The sequence below is a fragment of the Lepus europaeus genome, chromosome 22 (assembly GCF_033115175.1).
Source record: "Lepus europaeus isolate LE1 chromosome 22, mLepTim1.pri, whole genome shotgun sequence".
Taxonomy (NCBI): domain Eukaryota; kingdom Metazoa; phylum Chordata; class Mammalia; order Lagomorpha; family Leporidae; genus Lepus; species Lepus europaeus.
In genome coordinates, this window is record NC_084848.1 from 6,856,026 (window position 1) to 6,878,806 (window position 22,781).

The following is a 22,781-nucleotide window of genomic DNA, read 5'->3' on the forward strand; positions in this document are numbered from 1 at the left end:
GCAGTGCTGAAATTTAATTTTAACTGTGGCAATAGAAACCAATTCTAATAAGGACTTAATCTGCTTCCTACAAACACACAAACTTTAAAAATAGCAATTTATGTTACAACAGTAAATACAAATACTGACTGGATATGTGACATTATGGAATTAGTGTGATAAATACACTGCATCGTGATTTTCAGATACACATAGAAGTATCTGCGCTGGAGAGGACATGCCTCGAGCTTGCTCCACACCACAGGGAGGAATGAGTGAATGCCCAAATCAAACAGGACGGACCATGGCTATTAAACGCTGAAGCTGGCTGATACAAACAAGGGCACTGCATTACTCTTTTGACATGTTTGACTAAAACCTTAAAAATATATACAGCTTAATTTAGCCATATAATTCAGGAGACAGAGCAAATGTTTTCTATTTTTATTATCATGTTATTCTATTTTATTATCATTTATATGTATTTGAAAATTAAGTTATGAAGAACAGTAAACAAAACATACCATGTTATCTAAAAACTCTTGTCTATAGACATGTTAGTGTATTACTGAGTGAAACTAATATTTCTAATATCAAGTATTCATTAACAGAGACCAAAAGACTCAGTTACGGAGGGAATTCAAAAGCAGAGCACTTATATATAACAAGCTTCAACTTCAGCACCAAGAGTTTCAGGTCTGAGTTCTAATACTGCCTCTCACTGCGATAGTTTTTATAACTGCAAATGCAACTGAGCTTCAATTTCCTTTCCTAGGCAGTGAGATTAGCCCATAAAATAACTGAACATCCCCTTTCCACCTGCAAAGTCTGTGTCCGTAAATCAACTCCATGCAGATGGAATAAGCAAAATCCAGACTGAAATCACAGAACAAAAAGACTGCAAGGTTAAAAAGAAAAAAGAAAGAAAAAGTAAAAGAAAAAAAAAAAAAAAAAAAGGAGGAGGAGGAGATGTATGTAGTGGCGGGAACCATCCGGCAGGACCATATGGGGCACATGAAATCATTCTGTTCGATGCTGCCATGGCAACCACAGGTAGGACACAATATTCAATAAATTTATAGGTTTATTTTTAAGTTGATAATTTTGTATGGCCTGTTAATGATGTAATAAATACCCAAATGGCCCAGGGCAGAAAAAAGGTTCTCCCCCATGGAGATACTGAAGACACATCAAACAGTTACAGTGCAAGGGTTTTCTTCAGTTGCATATCTACACAGACAGACAATTTTAAAAAGTCAATGAGTCAATCAGGATTAGCACTGACTAGATATTTGATGACGTTAATAAATTATTTTTATTAGTTAAGGGCTATTTTTGGCTCATTTATAGTTTCTTTCAAGAATTGACTAAGAATTCTAATGAAATGATACGATGTCTGGATTTTGCTACTAAATAATCTACAGGGGATGGAAGAGGCTGACAGAATTAAGGCTACAGAGATTGGCTGAGAGGTCATTATCACTGAAGCTGTGTCATGGATACAGAGAAACATTAAGTGACGTTCTGTACTTTCATATATATTTTTAATTTTCCATACTAAATATATTTCTATTCCTTCTTTAAACCAGATAAGAAACATGACTACCATTCTACTAAGGTAAGTGAAAACAAAATTAAACACACTGTGCTGGTATATATTTACTTAGCGCTCTCAGGGTCCCACTTATTAAAGAAACCAAATATTTAGAGTTACAATTACATATGCTTTCCTGTGTGAGAGCAATGTGAACACTGAAATGCTCTGCTAACCTGAGACAATCAGCAGGCAGAATGTCTAACGTACACTACGAGCAGTACCCTCCGAGCGATCAGCAGGCAGAGTGTCTAACGTACACTACGAGCAGTACCCTCCGAGCGATCAGCAGGCAGAGTGTCTAACGTACACTACGAGCAGTACCCTCCGAGCGATCAGCAGGCAGAGTGTCTAACGTACACTACGAGCAGTACCCTCCGAGCGATCAGTATGTCTAACGTACACTACGAGCAGTACCCTCCGAGGCTGCTGCTTTCCAGAAGACTCTCAGGCCCAACCCTGAGGACTCTGACTCAGTCTATCGGAAAGAGACCCTGAAGTGTAAGGCAACAATTCTGATACGCAACCAAGAATGAAAAACACCACCTTTAGGTAGTCCCAGATACAGATGGGTTTTCAGAGCACATCTTGCAAGGTGTGACACATTACACTCATTTTTCATTCTCATTTAAGACTAAAAAAAATTCATCAGCTTATTCATTTTTAGTTAATATTGACTATTTACAAAAGAAATAAAAGCCTTTAAAATAAACTAAAAAGCAGATTAGAGGCATAATTTTCACCAAAATTAATCAAGACTACAGACTCCATGAGAATCCTGGATTTTTTTCCCCTGTTGCTTTTAGACTGATTTCTGGGGCAAAAGTGAATGTCCCACTAGTAAGAAAACAACGTGAGAATAACTACAGAAAGATGAAAATGTGTAACAAGACTATTTCTATTTCACACCAAATCAACATACATTTTTAATGGTTTTCCTAAAACTATTTTGAAATTGTGACAAGATAAGCCAACTGAATTATAAAAAGTGAACGTACTGCTAGGAAGTTTCCTGAAGACAGACCCCTAAGTTAACATGATTTTGCAATCTTGCAGAGTCCTTCAGGAAGAATTCTCTGAGAACCTTTAGGACTCAGTGATCTTAGAATCCAAGTGCAATACAAAAGCCCCACAACTACAGCTGGATCACGGAGGCCAAAACTTGTCCAAAGGAGCCCATCAAAGAATCAGTACAAATAAAAGGCATCAGCATTAGAGAATAATAAATCAAGATCACATGCAATTCTGAGCTAAACTGAGTTACAGACTACACATGCAAAAAAAGTTTAAAAGAGAAGCCCAATTCTATGGAAGAGGTAGTTACTCAGGAGAGCAGGAGAGGTGAAAAGCAATTATGCACTAAAAGCAGTAGACACACTTAAAACCTTCCTGAAAATACTCCTCCTTGATCCTTCTGAATTCTGGCTCAACAGACTTTGTTCCACTGGATTTAAAAATAGGCAAATGGGCACAGCCACGGCTAACCAACATATTCTGCATGGATATACCTCTTCTGTTCTGGTTTTCTTGGGACTCTCTTCTTTATGAGGGGAGGATGTCCTCTTGACTCCTGCTATAGCATTAGGTACTTTTGTTGGTGCGTTTCCTGAATGTCTGGGCGGTGGGTTTACCAGACGCGTCGAGGAGACAACTCTGGAGACTGTAGGCTTTGGTGGTGGAGAAATGGCTGGTTGTGTGGCAGTTTGAGGAATGCTTTCACTCGATGTACCTGAGCAGTAAAAATATGAACATGTACAAATCAAAAGAATATCAACATTAAATTGCAGGCTTTTATTTCTCTAAATTTAATTTCACAAATAACTTGACATGCAAATAATAAAATGGCATCAAAAAATTGATTTCAAACTACAGAATTAATCAACAAACCCATTTTTCAAAATGAAGGTTAATACCAATTATAAAAGCAAAAGTGGTCAAACCTATCGAGCCAATTTCCTTACCCCCTGAGCTTTCACTGGAATTTACTTGTGGCACAGAAACTTCAGTAGCCTGTGTGTTGGTCACAGATGCTGCTGTCACAGCTGGAGCAGGACTGTTTCTGCTAAAAAGAACAAAAATTAAATTTAAAAAACAAAAAAATAAGAAGTATGAAATAAAACTCAGTACTTTAACATCACTGATCTTCAGTGAACAATTTCTTAATTCCCATTTCCTATACCTTTCAACTACTGACTTTACTTGATAATCCAAAAGCTATAAAGAGCACACGGAACATTCTCTAGCAGCATGCCACGACTTTCTGTGACAACAGAAGCAACTCTGTTACTTGATACGGCAGCCAGCACACACACACAGCCATGCTGCTGTTGAAATACTGCAGTGGTCAGCGAACACCACACGGAAGTGAATGGTTCTGAAAGACCTTTTCTTAACTGATTTGGGATAACAGACAACTGGTTTGGGACAGAATAAAATTCTATAAAAAATTATGGAAAAGTAGGCTGAGACACAGAAATAATTTTATGCATACAAAGTCCAAGGGTACATAAAAACCTAGAAGCCCAGCTACAAGTGGGCCAAATGGCTACGACTCTAAGTGACAGGGATATTGTAATATTTCACTCTAGAAATGTTTCCTAAAGCCTCCTCCCCACCCCTGAAAAACCTTCCCCTTTTCCTTCCATTTCACATGCCAAACTTAGCCAACCTTACTTGCTACTTCACAAAGAAAGCCAGCAGCCAGGAAGTATTCCAAATTTTGAGTTAAATATATAAAAAAGCCCCACCTCCTTCTTTCATTAACCTCTTCTCCCCTCTACTTGTAATAACCAAAGCCCAATCCCTCTTTCTATGTTCTAGATCCCAATACCTCCTGTCATCTCAAGAAACTCCAAATCCTTTATTCTCCTGCCTCTTCAACTTTTCTATCTAAAATATATCCTACAAATCTGCATCTAAATTAAGATCGAGTTGTCATCTCCTGAAAGGAAAACTGAAACGCAAAGTCGTCTGGTCCTTCACTCTCCTTCAGCTACACCTCATGCTCTCAAAGTGTGAAGGGGAGGCGCTCACTAGTACTGAAGGTGAGTGAGCCAACAGAGTGGGCTGCCACTTCCAGAGACAGTATCCGGATGCAATAATGAGACCTGAAGAGAGCCCTGAGATTATACAAGCATTTAATGATCAAATAACAAATGCTAGCCAGAGCCGCAGACGCATGAGAAAAACCTGAAATAGCTAGCACAGTGCCTAATTATAAATAGCATTTGTCAAATACACAATGCTATACTTAAAATCCAAAAGACTTTGTTGTTATTTAATATGAGTTGTGAAGAAACTAAATTTCAACACTAAACTTGCAAAATTACATAGCATGACTACACATTATATATATATATATATGCACCAACTCAATGCAAACAAAGGGAAAACTCCTTATCTAAAATGTCTTCTTCAGAAAACAAGTAAGCAAACAACCAATGAAACACAAAACAAACATGTAAAAGTTAATGCTCCACATCTAAGAACTATTTTCAAAACTGGAAGAAACACAGGGCAGAGTGAGGCCTCAAGTCCAGATTGTGCATGACTAACTTAAAAACACACCACGCACGGGAAGTCCAAGAAGAAGAAAAGTAAACTCATCCAATCCTCAAACTACATCTTTGCCATTGGGTTAGACACTGATAACCCAAATATTAAAAATTTTTTACAAAGTTAAAATACACCACATATTCATAAAAGTGCTCAAATTTTTAAGCATACATTCATTTACAAAGTGATCAGTATAACCACCACATTGGAAAATACTACCAGTACCCCAAAAGTCTCCATAAACAGCACCCTTTCAAAATATGGTAGTAGATACATGGAATTCTAGAAGGATCCAACATAAACATGTTCAGTAATCAAATATAAATACAGCATTACTATGTTCTGATTTTTACCACCATAGACAAAAATATGCCATCTTTCTTTCATAATAAAAATTTGTAAGCTGCTTTAAATGTTTATAACAGGATACGGAGTTCAAAAACAGGGATTCCCTAACTAAAACCACCCAGCTACATCTTCACCTTCTTTAGAAAAGCCCTAATGCTTTCACAGATATGCAGCACCCCTGCTCCAAGTGTAAGCAGCTCTAGGACAGAAAGGTGGGTTTTGTTTTTGAGTCTGTTCTCCTCTATACACCAAATAATCTCCTGCAGCAATAATTTCTAAATATATAAATTTGGAAGGATTACAGTGATAGCATTCATTCATATTTCTTTGTTTTGTTTTGTTTTGTCAGGCAGAGTTAAGACAGTGAGAGAGAGAGAGACAGAGAAAGGTCTTCCTTTTTCTGTTGGTTCACCCCCCAATGGCTGACACAGCCGGCGCGCTGTGCTTATCCAAAGCCAGGAGCCAGGTGCCGCCTCCTGGTCTCCCATGCAAGTGCAGGGCCCAAGCACTTGGGCCATCCTCCACTGCCTTCCCGGGCCACAGCAGAGAGCTGGACTGGAAGAGGAGCAACCGGGACAGAACCAGCGCCCCGACCGGGACTAGAACCTGGGGTGCCGGCGCCACAGGTGGAAGATAAGCCAAGTGCGTCACAGCACCAGCCTCATTCATATTTTAATCAAGACCTCTCAGTCCCCAAATTTTCCAAATATATTCATTAGGATAAAACCTAAAATGAATGTCCCCAAAACTAGGAGTTAAACTGCTATCTTAACAAAATCAGAAAATGGAATATAAATAACATTCTAGATCGCTGACTTCAGATGCCAACAGTGTTGTCACTCCGCTTCCCTTCCCTTCTTTTTCCTTACCCCTGAGAGCTGCCAGAACTGTTCAATGGACTGGTCTTCATAGCACTAGTGGGTGAAGGCACAGACATGCTGTTATCACTGTCCATAGACAAGTCGAGGCTGCTGTCATTCAGAGCTGTCAATTTGACACCTTCTGTTGAATGCTGTAACCAAAAAATATTTAATTACATATATGTATTTATGTCACCCAGACCTTTGAAATAAGAAAACTTTTTATATAACTTCTATGATTTCTACTAAAAAGCATAAATCACTAGGATGAAAATCATCAGTGCCATGCTGATTGTAAAAGGTAAAAATTTGAGTCATGTACTTCCAGGCTTCTAAAGAGGCCTTCACTTGACGAAGGTTCTCACGCAGGGAAAAAAGGCAAAAGGAATGCTACATTAAACATACACACTGATTGCTAAGACACTGCAAATCGAAATGTACTATGAAATTCCATGAATCTTCAATCAGGAGTATAAACACACACACACACACACAAATATCCAAGAAAAAGTCAACAATATATATCACATTAACTGATAATCTTTAGTTAGTGAGATTAGAAGTGATTATTTTTGTTTACAGATTTATAACTATCCTACAATGAACATAAAAATTAAGTCATTTCAGGGCCAGTGCTGTGGCACAGTAGGCTAAGCCTCTGCCTGTGGTGCCAGCATCCCATATGGGCGCTGGTCTGAGTCCCAGCTGCTCTACTTCCAATCCAGCCCCCTGATGATGGCCTGGGAAAGCAGTAGAAGAAATGGCCCAAGTGCTTGGGCCCATGCATCCAAGTGGGAAACCCGGAAGAAGCTCCTGGCTCCAGACTGGCTCAGCTTTAGTTGTTGCAGCCATTTGAGGAGTGAACCAGTGGTTGGAAGACCTCTCTCTTTCTCCTTCCCTCTCTCTGTCCGTAACTCTACCTCACAAATAAATAAAATATTTTTTAAAAATTAAGTCATTTCAAAAAACTTTACCAAGTACAACTCATTGCCACTCATCACTATTTGTCAATAAATGAGAGTCCCAGAAGCAAAATTTCTAGTGCGCTTACTGCAATTGAAGATTTTAACATGGTATATTTGGTAGTATAAATTATATGAAAATAAAAGCAGAAATAATTCTTTGAAAACTAAACCTAACTTCCACATATAGAACCTAATGTTGGCCCTGCTTCTTAAAAGTCAAAGTACTCCAAAATAAATAATGCAGGAAAACCAAAAACCTATGAACAGTTTTATGGGACTAAAGTTCACTTCTATAGTGATCAAGTTTTAAGTTTTGTAACGTTAAATTGATTCCTGGGGAGGGGGTGTGGCTACACAGTTGGTTAAGCCAGTATTTGGGATCCCTGCACACCCTATCAGAGCACCTAGTTCAAGTCCTGACTGCTCCACTCAATTCAGCTTCCCTCGATGATGGCCCAATTGCTTGGGTCCTTGCCTCCCACTTGGGAGACCTGGATGGAGTTCCTGGCTTCTGGCTTCCATTTGACCTAGCTTTGGCTATTGTGAGCACTTCGGGAGTGAACCAGAGGATGGAAAATCCCTTTCTTAGTCCCTACCTTTGTCATGTTTTCAAATAATTAAATCTCTTAAAAAATCACACTGATTCCTTCATATTTATCTTTCTTACAGGTTCAGCCTCAGTGTTCATTTACCTATAGAAACATTTTAACGGAAATAACTGAGGTTGTTGACAAAATCCACTCCATGGGTGTACGTGTGTGGTCCACCCTCCAGTTCCCCAAATGACAAGATATTCTCATCTCTGACTTAGCACAAGAGATGCCACTTGTATACATAAATCAAAATTAAATGGGGAAGATGAGATTAAGTAGAAAGGAAAGGAGGAGAGAATTATGATATTTGCTTATGCAGTCAGTTGTAAAACAAAATATTCTAAATGAGTAACTTTCCTAGTCTAAGATGCTACCGATCTTATTTTCCTACCAGACATCAGAAGAAAGTGTCAGTAAGTAAATTATATTCAATTCTACAGTTACCTGCCTGACCAGGTGACCAGACACCTATAAGGAAACAGACCAGGGGCTGGCATTGTGGCACAGCAGGTAAAGCAGCTGCCTGAGACACTGGCATCCCATGTGAGCACTGGTTCAGTCTCAGCTATTCCACTTCCAATACAGCTCCCTGCTAATGGCCTGAGAAAGCAAAAGGAGATGGCCCAACTGCTTGGGCCTCTGCACACCCATGGGAGATCTGGAAGAACAGTTCCTCTCCTGGCTTCAGCCCAGCCTCCCTATTGAGGCCATCTGGGGAGTGAACCAATGAATGGAAAACCTTTCTCTGATTTTCAAATAAATAAATCTCAAAAGAAAGAACAGACCACTGCTGTGGATAATATGTGAATTTGAAGGTTTTTAACTGGTTGGTCTGAACACAAAACACCATTAAGCTCATCTGCTTTGGCTCTGTATCTTTCTAGTCTCAAAAGACCTCAAAGCCAAATAATCATAAACAACCTATCTGGGGCCAGTGCTGTGGCGTAGTGGGTAAAGCCACTGCCTGCAGTTCCGGCAACCCACATGGGAACCGGTTCAAGTCCTGGCTGCTTCACTTCCAATCCAGCTCTCTGCTATGGCCTGGGTAAGCAGTAGAAGATGGCCCAAGTCCTTAGGCCCCTGCACCTGTGTGGGAGATCCAGATGATGCTCCTGGCTCTTGGCTTCTGCCTTCAGCCTGGTCTAGCACTGGCCACTGAAGCTATCTGGGGAGTGAATCAGTGGATGGAAGATCTCTCTCTCTCTGTGTCTTTCTCTGTAACTCTTCCAAGTAAATCAATTTTTAAAATATATAAATAAAAACACATATAGTATGTGTTAATATACACTGAAGAATAGTCTGTGTAGAAAAAAACCCCGCAATGTTAACAAGTTGTTATCAGATGAAAATGTAGTTACTTCATTGGCTAGATTTTTATTTAATAATGTATTATTAATTTTCTCTTTATTTTCTAGATAGGTTCTAGAAAAACATTACCCTCTTTTAAAAAAAGAGTAAAAATAAAACAAACTGAGAGCTGGTGCTGTGGCATAGCAAGTAAAGCTGCTGCCTGTAGTGCTGGCATTCCATATGGACGCCAGTTCAAGTCCCGGCTGCTCCACTTCTGATCCAGCTCTCTGCTATGCCCTGGGGGAACAGTGGAAGATGGCCCAAGCCCTTTGGCCCCTGCACCCACGCGGGAGACCCAGAAGAAGCTTCTGGCTTCAGATCGGCCCAGCCACGGTTGTTGCAGTCATCTGGGGAGGGAATCAGCAGATGAAAGACCACCTTCTCCCTGCCTCTGCCTCTAACTCTGTCTTTCAGAAAAATAAATAAAACCTTAAAAAAATAATAAAATAAAAAAACATACTGTATAAAAATTTACTTAACTACATGACAGTTATGCCAATTATTAAGACTGTCATGTAACCAGTAAGAGTTTAAAAGACAATATGAATCTAGAATTATGGAAAAATCTAATAAATTATAAGTAACTGCTTCAATTAGACAAACAACTAGGTGTTAAAGAATGCATTCTACTTATACTAACTTCAAAAAACACAAAATGTTAAAATATTTCTATACATAATAAATTTATGCTTAAGTAGAACTGCTTTAATCCAGTAACAATATCACAGCAAAGGGCACTTAGAAGATAAATGTTTGTATAATGATTTTGTTTAAAAATAAAATTGCTTGATAAATTATTTTTAAAGATTTTATTTATTTATTTGAAAGGCAGATTTTCAAGAGAGGCAGAGGCAGAGAAAGAGAGGTCTTTCAACCGCTGGTTCACTTCCCAGATGGCTACAATGGCTGGAACTGTGCCGAGCCGAAGCTAGGAGCCTGGAGCTTCTTCCAGGTCTCCCATGCAGGTGCAGGGGCCCAAGGAGTCGGGCCATCTTCCACTGCTTCCCCAGACCATAGCAGAGAGCTGGATCGGAAGTGGAACAGTCAGGACTTGAACCAGCACCCACAAGAGATGCCAGCACGGCAAGTGGCAGTTTTACCCACTATGCCACAGCACCAGCCCCACTGCTTGATAAATTTTTATGCTATGTATTTGCTGTTAAGTAAAACTGCTTGAGAAAAGACAGATACATTTTTGGTACTTTCTGGATTACTTTGTTAATTCAGGGATCCCTAAAGAAAAACATCACTTCCTAAAGAAGGTCATATTTAAGTCCTTAATAATTTTATTTTAGACCCTGCAAAATAAATCTACATACCCACAGAAGTCATAATGATGATGGTGATACATAAATGAGCATTGACGCGCGCCGGCATTAGTCTAAACCACCCTTCACATGCACGGACTCATTTAATCCTCATGAAATACTTGATAGGTGAAATTATTATTCCAATGTTTTAGTCATGACATCAATCAAGAACCAGATGTCTGATACACAACTTGTCTAAGAGTTACAGTTAGCAATCAGTAGAGCCTGAATCTGAACCAAGCAGTCTCATTTCGCCTAACCTTATTTCCTACCATAATATTTTCTATGTTTTTGAGAACCAAGATATTATAAGGTTGAAGCCCTTTGTATGTAAATTTCATTCTTCTCCCAACTCCAGCCCCACATAACCATTATCCCCAAAACAGTGGTCAGTATTCTCTAACATAATATATACTTTTATTTCATATTCTCTCCTAAATGTACTGTTTTGCAAGTTTTAAATTTTTTATATAAAAGCATCAAATGGTATATATTCATCTGCATCATTTTATTTCTACTCAAAATATGAGTATGTGCAGTTCTAGTTAATTTATTTTCACTGCTGCATGCCATAAGGTATTCAATTATAGGAAGAAGCCATCAATTTTTCAAACCACTTAGAGAAAAAAAAATTGTCATCTTTGCACTAAAATTCCAATATGCTCACTATAAAAATTCAAATAAGGAAAATGGCTCTAAGCTAGCCCCTCACCACCCCCAAAAAAAGTATTAATACCAAATATACTGCAAACGTTTAACTTTGGTAACTTCTAGTGGGAATCTCCTTCATACACCGTTTAATTTTTAATTAATATATGGATATTTTCCTATGTCTAAGCAAAAAAAAGTCATTGTCACTAAACAGAAAAAGCAACTTAACATAATTTCCTCTTTCACCTATTACCTAGGTGAATTTTGATAAATTAGCTTAAAGGAAAGCGGACACTGATGTGGCTATGGATACTGTGTTAATAAGAGAGACTGTGAGTGTACACAAAGTAAGTCTATCCAACGTCACCACTCATCGTCTCTCTCTCCAGTCTGAAGGAAGTGTGTTCAAGAAAACTGATTAAGAGACTTTTTAAAATGCTTTCATCTGTTTCAAATACATGAATTAACTGACCTAAATTCTGAAATACTCACAGGCTGGATGCATAGAAACATTAAGTTAGCAATGCTTTCGTAAGTACTTTCTAAATTTACCTTTTTCTTTTTCTGAAGCACATGATTAGGTAGTAGTTGATGGAGTTGCTTTCTTTTTACATGCATGGCAGCAATTTTCATATCCACCTCAAACATCTTGCTGTTTATTGCTTGCCTATAAACTACACAATTAGAAATTGTTACAAGAAATAGAAACAGTTTAATAAAGGCAGTTAAGCTCACTAAGGAGAAACTATTACAAAAGGAGATTCTTTCCCAATCAATACTGCACCCCTATAAAATTATAAGGTCCAGACCTACCCCTAATCTGACATAATTCATTGCCTGGAACAAAGTACTTTTACCACAAGGTATACATAATGCATAAAAGCACAAAGCATATTAATTCTTTCAATACAGAAACCCCTTAAGTAGCTGTAGGTAGTAAAGGAATAACTTGCTGAAATATCACAATTGGAAGAACAGCGTTTCTTACACCCACATCCTTCAATGCGACCTAGTGAATGTCAAGTTTTACCCAAGTATGCAACACATGCAGCAAAACAGTGAACTTACAAAACGACATCCAAAGATGCCTTCACAAGAGTCTGCAAGATAAACTTTCAAAGTAATGACACATCACCTGTTGTTAAAATAACTCAAATAAAAGAGGTCACAGGAACAAAAAAAATGCCACAATTCCAATCATTTAGATCCAAAGGCCCTGAACTGGGAAAATCCAGTCATACAACAAAGATTTTCATATACCTATCTGTAAACACACTGAAGACACAGCAGTGAACAAAGGAGATCCAAAGAGCCTCACAGAGGCTGCATTTAAGTAGGGAGAACAGAACAAAGAGAAAGGAAGTAAAATTTACTCCATTATCAGATGGTGACGGAAGTATTGAGGAAAACTAAGTAGGTAACATGACAGGAAGCTCAGCCAGGAAAGTGAATGAAAGATTTAAACGTACAAGGGTGAGCTAAGAGGAGGCCCCATGGAATGGCATTCCAGGAAGAGCAGTATCACGAACAGAAGCCCTGCCTGGAAGATCACGTCTATAACTTTAAGGAATAAGAAAAAGGACAATAGAAAGGAGGAAAAGCAAAACTTCACAATGCTTTATTTGCAAATCTAAAACTCCAAAAGCTCCCGATACATAAGATTTTGCTAAAATTGACACCAAAACTCATCTAGCAATAAACCCTGATCTAAACTACCTGTGGATATTTGGTCTTTAACTTTTGCTTCTTGTGAATATCAATGGTTCCCTGCAGAAATGTTTTTGATTACCAAATAAATGTTGCCTCAGGCCCTGTAGGGTATCTTACTAATGTCCTACCTTTCTGTCCCCAAGACATACACGTGAAACATCATTACAACTTACAAGGGGAAACGAGGTCCAAGAAGATGAGAGTAACAAGGCAGATCAGGAAAAACTTGCAAACGACAGTAAGGACTAGGACTTCGATTCGGGGTGGGGTGGGGTGGGGTATACAGGTTTTAAGCAGTTGGGGCCCGATTTGGTGTAAAAATACTATTTGATGGCCGGCGCTGTGGCTCAACAGGCTAATCCTCCACCTTGCGGCGCCGGCACACCAGGTTCTAGTCCCGGTCGGGGTGCCGGATTCTATCCCGGTTGCCCCTCTTCCAGGCCAGCTCTCTGCTATGGCCCGGGAAGGCAGTGGAGGATGGCCCAAGTGCTTGGGCCCTGCACCCGCATGGGAGACCAGGAGAAGCACCTGGCTCCTGGCTTCGGATCAGCGCGATGCACCGGCCGCAGCGGCCATTGGTGGGTGAACCAGCGGCAAAAAAGGAAGACCTTTCTCTCTGTCTCTTTCTCTCTCTCACTATCCACTCTGCCTGTCAAAAAAAAAAAAAAAAAAAAAAAAACTATTTGATCATCGTTTATACCCCTTGTATATATTCCTAAGAAACTTGTTTTTCTACTTACTTACTTGTTGAAGTCTATATTTAGTGGAGGCCCACTTGTGATTGTAAAGCAAACTGAAAATATGTCATCTCAAAAATTAAGAAAGGAGGGAGGGAGAAAGGTGGGAAACATCATTATGTTCTTAAAAAACTGCATATAGGAAATCTGTTCACTGGAAATAAATACACTTTAAAAATACCATTTGGATGTTGGATGAGAAGAGCTGAAGGTGGGGAAAGACGAAACAGAAAAGCTGTGGACAGGACAGTAACCCAACAGAGCAACAGGAGTGGCTAAGGCTAGGGGGACAGCAGAGCAAGCATTAATACTTGGCAGGGATCTCAATGTATACAGAAAGAGGCAAAAAAAGATATTCATCATGGATTAAAACCAAGTAGCAGAGAAATAGGCAAAGATGACACCAAGATTTCTATCTTGAACAACCCAAAAAACAGCTGAAAGGGGCTAGGGGTGAAACTTTATGCTACAAAAATGTTAAATATATTTTATTTAAAAATCCCATAACATATTGCATTAAAATCTTTCAAGATAACAAAGCAATACCTACTTTCCAAAATACCTAGAAGATTCTTCAAAATCTTGATGGCTCATTAATATAATCTCTAATAAACAGCTCCAATTGGATACAATATACAAATTAATTTCCTAATTCACAAGTATTTCTTCATGACTTGCTAGTTCACAAACGGATTAAGGTGATATCAGACTTTCTTCTATGATGTCCAGCAGGGAGAGTATCACCCTACATATGACTTCCTAAAAAATCTGTAGAAGTGTTTTTGATGTCCCAATGATTCAAGGTTGCTACTGGCTAAGGATGCTAGACATCCTTCAATGTGGACAGTTCCACCCAAAAAAGAAGTATACCACATCCTACCCATATTCCTCAAGATGAAAAACCTACTTGGCAATTTGAACCAAAAACTCAATTCAATTTTACATAAAAACAAAGTGTTTTAATTTGAAATTTCCAACAGCACAACTACAGGAGTATCAAAACTAGAATGCCTTTTTGTTTTATTTGCAACTTTTACAGCAACACTGGCAGTGATGGTTATCAGAATCACTACAGAAAATACCTCAACGTGAATTCACAGATGTTAACGGTGCTCGTGATTTCTGCGTAAGGGTACTACTGAAGTATGTCTTCTAGTGCCCCTATACCTGAGTAGATAGGGGCTGAAACACATATAGCAGTCTCTACTGCATCTATACGGGATACACTATAAAACCCCCAGTGGATGCTGGAAACCAGAGAGTACAAAACCATATACATACTTTCCAATACATATACCTACGATAAAATTTAATTTATAAATTAGGTACAGTAAGATTATCAACAGTAAAAGTTATAGCAATGTACTGTAACAATTTTTTATGATTATGGTCTCACTAAAATACTGTAGCATACTATTCTTGTGATGACATGAGACAATATAATGCCTCCACGATGAAATGAAGTGAGGTGAATCAGATAAGCACAGCGACTCAGCATTAGGCTGTTATGTAAGGGTGACTTGAACACAGTGCTCAGATTCAATGACAGTCTAAAAACCGAGAGGGCTGCTGAGGGTCTCCTGCACAGCTAGCATGGATATACTGGACAAAGGGATGATTCACAACCTGGGAAGGATGGGGCCAGATTCCATCGTGCTACTCAGATGCATGATGCATGCAACTCACAACTTGTGAATTGCCTGTTTCTGTATTTTTCTTTTTTTCTTTTCTTTCTTTTTTTTTTTTTTTTTTTTTTGACAGAGTGGATAGTGAGAGAGAGAGACAGAGAGAAAGGTCTTCCTTTTTGCCGCTGGTTCACCCTCCAATGGCCACTGCGGCCGGCACATCGCGCTGATCCGAAGCCAGGAGCCAGGTGCTTCTCCTGGTCTCCCACGGGGTGCAGGGCCCAAGGACTTGGGCCATCCTCCACTGCACTCCCGGGCCACAGCAGAGAGCTGGCCTGGAAGAGGGGCAACCGGGATAGAGTCCGGCGCTCCAACCGGGACTAGAACCTGGTGTGCCGGCGCCGCAAGGTGGAGGATTAGCCTGTTAAGCCACGGCGCCGGCCATTTCTGTATTTTTCATTTCATACTTTCAGACTAAAGTAAGTGGAACCACGGGAGGTTAAGTCTCCAGGTAAGAGGGTGGAGGGACTGCTATGTCCATTTTCTTTCATTCTCTTTATATTGTAACTAGTACATTTAAATACTGACCTTTTAACAAATAGTCATCAATATTTTCTCTCCTCAAGGTAAAAAAAAAAAAATTTTAATGTTAAAACTGAATGTTCTCAGGGGAAACTCTTCAGTCAACAGATTAAAAAAGCCACTTACTAAAATGCTTTAAAATGGAAGGGAGAGACGTTTTAGACAGAATAGAATCAGCCCTTAGGTGAGGTGCAGAGACGCACAGCTGTCCCTAAGCACATTCCCACTCCCTAAAAGGTTGTGCATCTACACACCAGCCTTGGATCCCATCACTGATACCCACCATCTGGTCTTCAGTTAAAGCACACTACCTTTTACTTCAGGATACAGGTCAGAACAACAGACAAAATTTAAAAATGTTCAACTTAACTTTAAAAGGCCTTCACAACAGAGAAAAATCACATATATTAGACATCACTAAAACTAGTAACTAATACAAAAACCATTTAAGATTATTTTGGGGATGGACATTTGGCCTAGAGGTTAAGACACCCACGTCCAATATTGAAATGCCTGGGTTTTATTTCCTACCCAAGCACCTGCCAGCCTCCAGCTAATGGTGACCCAGCAAAGGTGGAGGTGATGGCTCAAGTAGTCGAGTTCCTGTCACCCACGTGGGCGTTCCTAGCTCCCAGTTCTGATCACCCAACCATTTTGGGCATTTGGAGAGTGAATCAGTGGATACAAGCATGTTCTCTCAAATTAATAAATAAAAATTTAAAAAAATATTATTTTGGCCGGCGCCGTGGCTTAACAGGCTAATCCTCCGCTTTGCGGCACCGGCACACCGGGTTCTAGTCCCGGTCGGGGTACTGGATTCTGTCCCGGTTACTCCTCTTCCAGTCCAGCTCTCTGCTATGGCCCAGGAAGGCAGTGGAGGATGGCCCAGTGCTTGGGCCCTGCACCCCGTGGGAGACCAGGAGAAGCACCTGGCTCCTGCCATCGGATCAGCGTAGTGCGCGGGCCGCAGCACGCCGGCCGCAGCAGCCACTGGGGGGTGAACCAACAGAAAAGGAAGACCTTTCTCTCTGTCTCTCTCACTGTCCACTCTGCCTGTCAAAAATAAAAAAAATTATTTTGATGACTACTGTTTACTATTCTCAAGTAATCTGAAAAATTATTGCAAGTATCATTAACCCATGGTGTACATGAAAGCAAATTCCAATACACAAGCAACTCTAATTATCCAAATAAAGACATACCTGTATCTGTGAAAGACTGAATATCATAGGTGAGATCAACACTGAGATTTTCAGAGTTTTCTGTTTTTTTAAACACTAACCCAATCACCCACATCGTTCGAAATTCTTCCCTGCAAAGAAAAACAATACCATAATTTATCACACTTTCATGAAAATGTAGCTATCAACATGGCTGACAACCTGAGGTATGTAGAAAAACCTGCATTACAAACCTATGAGTAAACTAAGCTCTAAAACCAAGTGTCATCAAAATATAAAGCCCTCCCCACACCTACCATCTGTTTTCCTATTATTATAGAAACAATCAGAGCTCTAGAACAAATACTCTATTGATACAGTATTTTAAATAACTGCAAGGTATCAAAGGCACTGAAATCAAAGTTCTATCCAAACTAACAAGGGGTAAAGAAAAGTGCTTTTCAGAAATGTTGAAAAGAAGACTGGCGTTATGACATACTGGACTAAACCTCCGCCTGCGGCACTGGCATCCTGTAAGGGCGCAGTGTCAAGTCCCAGCTGCTCTTCTTCCAATCCAGCTCTCTACTTACGGCCTGGAAAAGCAGTGGAAGATGGCCCAAATACTTGGGCCCCTGCACTCATGTGGGAGACCCTGAAGAAGCTCCTGGTTTTAGACTGGCCCCACTCCAGGCGTTGCGGCCATTTGGGGAGTGAACCAGCAGACGGCAGACCTTCTTCTGTCTCCCTCTCTCCAGCATCCCATATGGGCACTGGTTCAAGTCCTGGCTGCTCCATTTCCAATCTAGCTCTCTGCTGTGGCCTGAGAAAGTAGAAGACGGCCCAGGTCCTTGGGACCCCGCATCCACGTGGGAGACTCAGAAGCTCCTGGCTCCTGGCTTTGGATCATCCCAGCTCCAGCTGTTGTAGCCATCTGGGGAGTGAACCAGCAGATGGAAGACCTCTCTCTCTCCGCCTCTGCCTCTCTAACTCTTTCAAATAAATAAATAGGCCGGCGCCGTGGCTCACTTGGCTAATCTTCCACCTGCAGAGCCGGCACCCCAGGTTCTAGTCCTGGTTGCTCCTCTTCCAGTCCAGCTCTCTGCTGTGGCCCGGGAAGGCAGTGGAGGATGGCCCAAGTGCTTAGGCCCTGCACCCGCATGGGAGACCAGGAGGAAGCACTTGGCGCCTGGCTTCAGATCGGCGCAGCACGCCAGCCATAGCGGCCATTTGGGAGGTGAACTAATGGAAGGAAGACCTTTCTCTCTCTCTCTCACTAATTCTGCCTGTCAATAAATAAATAAATAAATAAATAAATAAATCTTAAAAAAAAAAAAAGACTACATGACTGGAAATTTGCAGCAATTAGTGATTAGTTTACTTTTGAATATTTCATAGTCTATCTACTGAATGAAGCAGTACAATCTTGTAATAAATTAAGTCTGCAATAACCAAAAAATTCTGAAAAGCTCAAACAAGTTATGATTTTTCCAAAAGGGAAGAAAATCTATCAGAATTATTGTATCACTGCACAATCTCAAGTGATTTTTCACCTGCTATTTTTCAGTCTTTCTTTAATCTTGCTTTATTTTCTTAAAAGCTCATTAATAATACTGTCTTTTGGGCCAACAATGTGGCAAAGTGGGTAAAGCCGCCATCTGATGCCAGCATCTCACATGGGTGCGGGTTCATGTCCTACTGGCTCCGTTTCTAATTCAGCTCCCTGCTAATGGCTTGGGAAGGTAGCAGAAACAGCCCAAGTTTTCAAGCCGCTGCCACCATGAGACACCCAGATGAAGTTCCTGGCTTTATCATGGCCGTTATGGCCATCTAAGTAATAAACCAGCAGATGGAAGATCTCTCTATATATAACTTTTTCAAATAAATTAAATCTTTATAAAATAATAAGGGGCCAGTGCTGTGGCATAGTGGGTAAAGCTACCACCTGCAGTGCCGGCATCCCATGTGGGCACCAGTTCAAGTCCTGGCTGCTCTACTTCTGATCCAGCTCTCTGCTACAGCCTGGCAGAGCAGTAGAAGATGACACAAGTCACTGGGCCCTTGCGCCCGCCTAGGAGACCCAAAAAAAGCTCTTGGCTCCTTGCTTCAGATCAGCCCAGCCGTGGAAGAACTCTCTCTCTGCCTTTCAAATAAATAAATAAATCTTAAAAAAAATAATAACAATATTCTCCTAACCTTCCAAATACAATACAGTCTCATATTAAGTAATAAAAGGAGCAACTGACCCTTCAAAGGACAAAGTAAGTCTGTTTTTTATTTACTAATCTTTGTAATGGTCCCAACTCCAACACAAATCAGAATCCTCCAAGGTTAAATCAAAATATATTACCTTTTGTTTAAAGAAAAAAAATACAACACAAAGCAAATACTAATTTCTGATACAGCCAGCTGTTCCAACAACCATTACACAAATGGGAGAAAAAACAACGTTAAGAAGAAATGCTAAATTCAGTATTCAGCATACCTGCCAACATAAACTCTAATTAATGGACACCTCATCATTAGAAATATTATCAAAAATAACTTAATCCAGTTATGGTTTTCTCAAGACAGTCTTTCTCTTCAATGTTTCTGATCAGGAAAAACCAAACTGTAAATTCCAAATTGGTTTTGAACCACATGCAACCAACAAAACAATGACACCAATTACAAAAAAGCTTCCAAGTAAGCGGTTAAGGGAGGAAGGGAGGAGGAAGTTAGATCAGACGGGAGAACACTCACTTGTCAGGGTTTTCTTTGGGTGCTGGAAATGACTGGGGGTTCACATGGGCCAGGGTAATAAATTCATTCTTCTCCAAGCTTCCAACCAGGATGCGGATTTTTGATTCCACCAAACCCACCCTGAACAAATTCCACTTAGTATTAATGCAAGTTTTGGTTAACTCTTAAAAAAAAAACTCAAATACACAAAACCAAGTTCATGGAAAATGAAGACTCTAAGTAACTTAAAACATACGAGGGCAGTTCAAGTGGCTGAACTCCCAGAGATAAACCTAAGAGCCTAAAGACCTACCAAAAACACTGAACTGCCTGGGGAACGGGGGATGGGGGGGCGGGGACACTGGGGACCATGTCAAATGTCATTCAAGCCAAGAAGGTTACAAATATTTAAAGATAATTCAGCATCTAAAAAAAAAAGGGGGGGGGGGGGCGCCCTTAAATTCACAGTTAAGAAATAATACAGAGCTGGCACTGTGGCATGCCTGCAGAGCCAGCATCCCATATGGGCGCCAGTTCGAGTCCAGGTTACTCAACTTTGATCCAGCTCCCTGCTAATGTGTTTGGGAAAGCAGCAGAGGATTTAGGCTCCTGCACCCATGTGGGAAACCCAACAGAAACCCCTGGCTTTGGCCTGGACCAGCCCTGGGCATTGCGGCCATTTGGGGAGTGAACCAGCAGGTGGAAGACCTCTCTCTCTAACTCCACCTTTCAAATAAATAAATAAATCTTAAAAAAAATAAATAAATACAAGGGGGCTGAAGTTGTGGCACGGCAGGTTTAGCTATCACCTGTGATGCCAACATCCCATATGAGCATTAGCTCTAGTCCTGGTTCTGTTCCACTTCCCATCTGCTCCCTGCTAAAGTGCCTGGGAAACCAGCAGATGGCCCAGGTCCTTGGGCCCCTACCACCCATGTAGAGAAACCAGCATGGAATCCAGACTCCTGGCTTCAGACTGGTCCAGTCCCAGCTGTTGTGGCCATTTGGGCAGAGAACCAAAGGGTAGAAGATCTCTTTCTCTCTCTCTGTAATATGGATTTTTATAGAGCAAATGAAAAGTCTGCATATGGATCCCCTAATTATTATAGTTCCAAGTAGGACAGCTCCTTTTATAACAAACCTAATCAAGTTGTATGTTTTAAGGGCTTCCTCACATCTCCTAGTGCGTTCTTATTCATCTTGAAGTTTACTTTTTAAGTCTCATCTTAATACTCACCATTCTAGGCGCTGTTTTTCTGTTGGTGCACTTGCTAGAAGTACAATATAATGCCTTTGAAGATAAAGACAACATGCTATTTATTTTATTTACATGCTTTGTGCTGGATATTAAAACCATAATGTAGTAAGCATTTTTACATTTATAGATCAACATCAATTTCACACAGGAAACTGCACTACACACTGGATTTCACATTTTTCCTAACTAGTGATGAATTTAATTCTTCTCAAAGTGATTTCATGAATAATTATTAAACAGAAGCTTAGTTCAATAAGGCTGAATAAGCAATAACTGCTAATTTTTGTTCAATGACTCAGATGGAGTACTCTACACATAATATTAAAGATCTATTCACTAAAATATAATCTAGTAAAATAAAAATATTTTAATGGCAACAAAACACCAGGGCTTTGCCCACAAAACCAAAACAAAAATCACTTCATATACACATCACAATAGGAATTTGAAAATTAAACTGAACGCTGACATTAAGCCCAGTGATTCTTCCCAGTATAAACTTGTGACCAAAAGACATCACTATCGTGACAGCAATAAAGAAATCTGATTTCTGTTCAGAGTTCAAACTCACTGAAAATAGTTTTTAAATCTAAAAATACCATCATGAACAAATATCTAATTTTTAAGTCTTTTTTCAAACAACCTATTTACAACTAAAATGTAATTACTATAATTCAATTTTCTAAGACTAACAAAGTTCAGTCTATTTTAGAAGTGCTGGAAGCCAAATTTCAAACCAAAAACTTTACCCCAAAAAACAAACTGAACTAATACTCTAGTATAGATACTAGTTAAGAAAATGACAATATGACCCAAAATTGGAAATTATTTTATTCTTACTTTTAAAAGTCTGAAAACTGTTTCTTCTCACATTTTACAAGTTAGGTTTTGATCCAAAAGCAAAAAAATTCTAAGCTACAGCCCTCCCCCCCCAAAAAAAACTAGCAGCCAGTTTCAAAAGAGGACACATTTGTTTTTAAAGCAAAAATAAAAACAACAAACAAAAATAAACAGGACATTTTAGGGAAGATTACTAAAGGTTTGGCTAATTTAAGCATTTTTCAATCACATGGGAATACCAAAATATTCATGGGCTATCGATACATCTAATTCAATTTTCCATGAATTTTTTGAAACTGCTTCATACTTCGCTTAAAACAGCCCTATTGATTATTTATTAATTACATTTACAGAGACTGTGAATAAGTTCTTACAGCTATATAAACCTAGACAGTTCTAAAACTTGTGTACATCTGTAACACAAGATAACAGTATTTGTTTTACTGTCGATTTCAATCAAATTAACATCAAAGTATAACCTCAAGGTAACAGTCATAAATAACTATCTATTTATGTGAAAACATATATAGGTATGTGCAGACCAAATCCATATATACTAATACTTCCTTTATCAGTTTAATATATTCAGAATTATTCAGAACAGGGCACATACATAGACAAAGCAAAGATGGCCCAAATAAAGTCAATAAAGTCACATAAAAGCACCAAAAGCAGATACATTTATAGAGAAACCTGTACTCAGAGCCCTAAACTAAACAAAATCCTAACAAGCTCAGGAACCTGATTTTTCGGTCCCTGAGACATTGAAAAGGGTACACTTATACAGCAACTTATAAAAGCGGACAATAAAGTGTAAAATCAAGCATGCACATAAAAACTCAAAAATGCAAAGTTGCCTGGATTCATCTAGCAGACATCCCTAGTTTCTAAATCGCTTTTACCACTATTAAAATGGGCATTTTTAACGACCACCTGATTCTTCAAC

The 22,781-nt window shown here is 39.5% G+C and overlaps 1 protein-coding gene across 6 annotated transcripts in view; it reads right to left on the minus strand.

Moving 5' to 3' along the window:
* PAPOLA (poly(A) polymerase alpha) overlaps positions 1 to 22,781 on the minus strand; it is a 63,068-nt gene that overhangs the window by 4,943 nt on the left and 35,344 nt on the right. For 3 of the 6 annotated variants that reach the window (XM_062181258.1, XM_062181256.1, XM_062181254.1), the window contains exons 13-19: positions 20,975 to 21,028; positions 19,759 to 19,878; positions 17,062 to 17,171; positions 11,758 to 11,879; positions 6,346 to 6,488; positions 3,535 to 3,632; positions 3,082 to 3,302 (exon numbers count right to left, since the gene is read on the minus strand). In XM_062181258.1, the coding sequence (XP_062037242.1) occupies positions 3,082 to 3,302; positions 3,535 to 3,632; positions 6,346 to 6,488; positions 11,758 to 11,879; positions 17,062 to 17,171; positions 19,759 to 19,878; positions 20,975 to 21,028 (868 nt within the window). Of the gene's footprint in view, positions 1 to 3,081; positions 3,303 to 3,534; positions 3,636 to 6,345; positions 6,489 to 11,757; positions 11,880 to 17,061; positions 17,172 to 19,758; positions 19,879 to 20,974; positions 21,029 to 22,781 lie in introns of all 6 variants that reach the window. The other 3 variants (XM_062181257.1, XM_062181255.1, XM_062181253.1) reach the window with 1 other exon arrangement.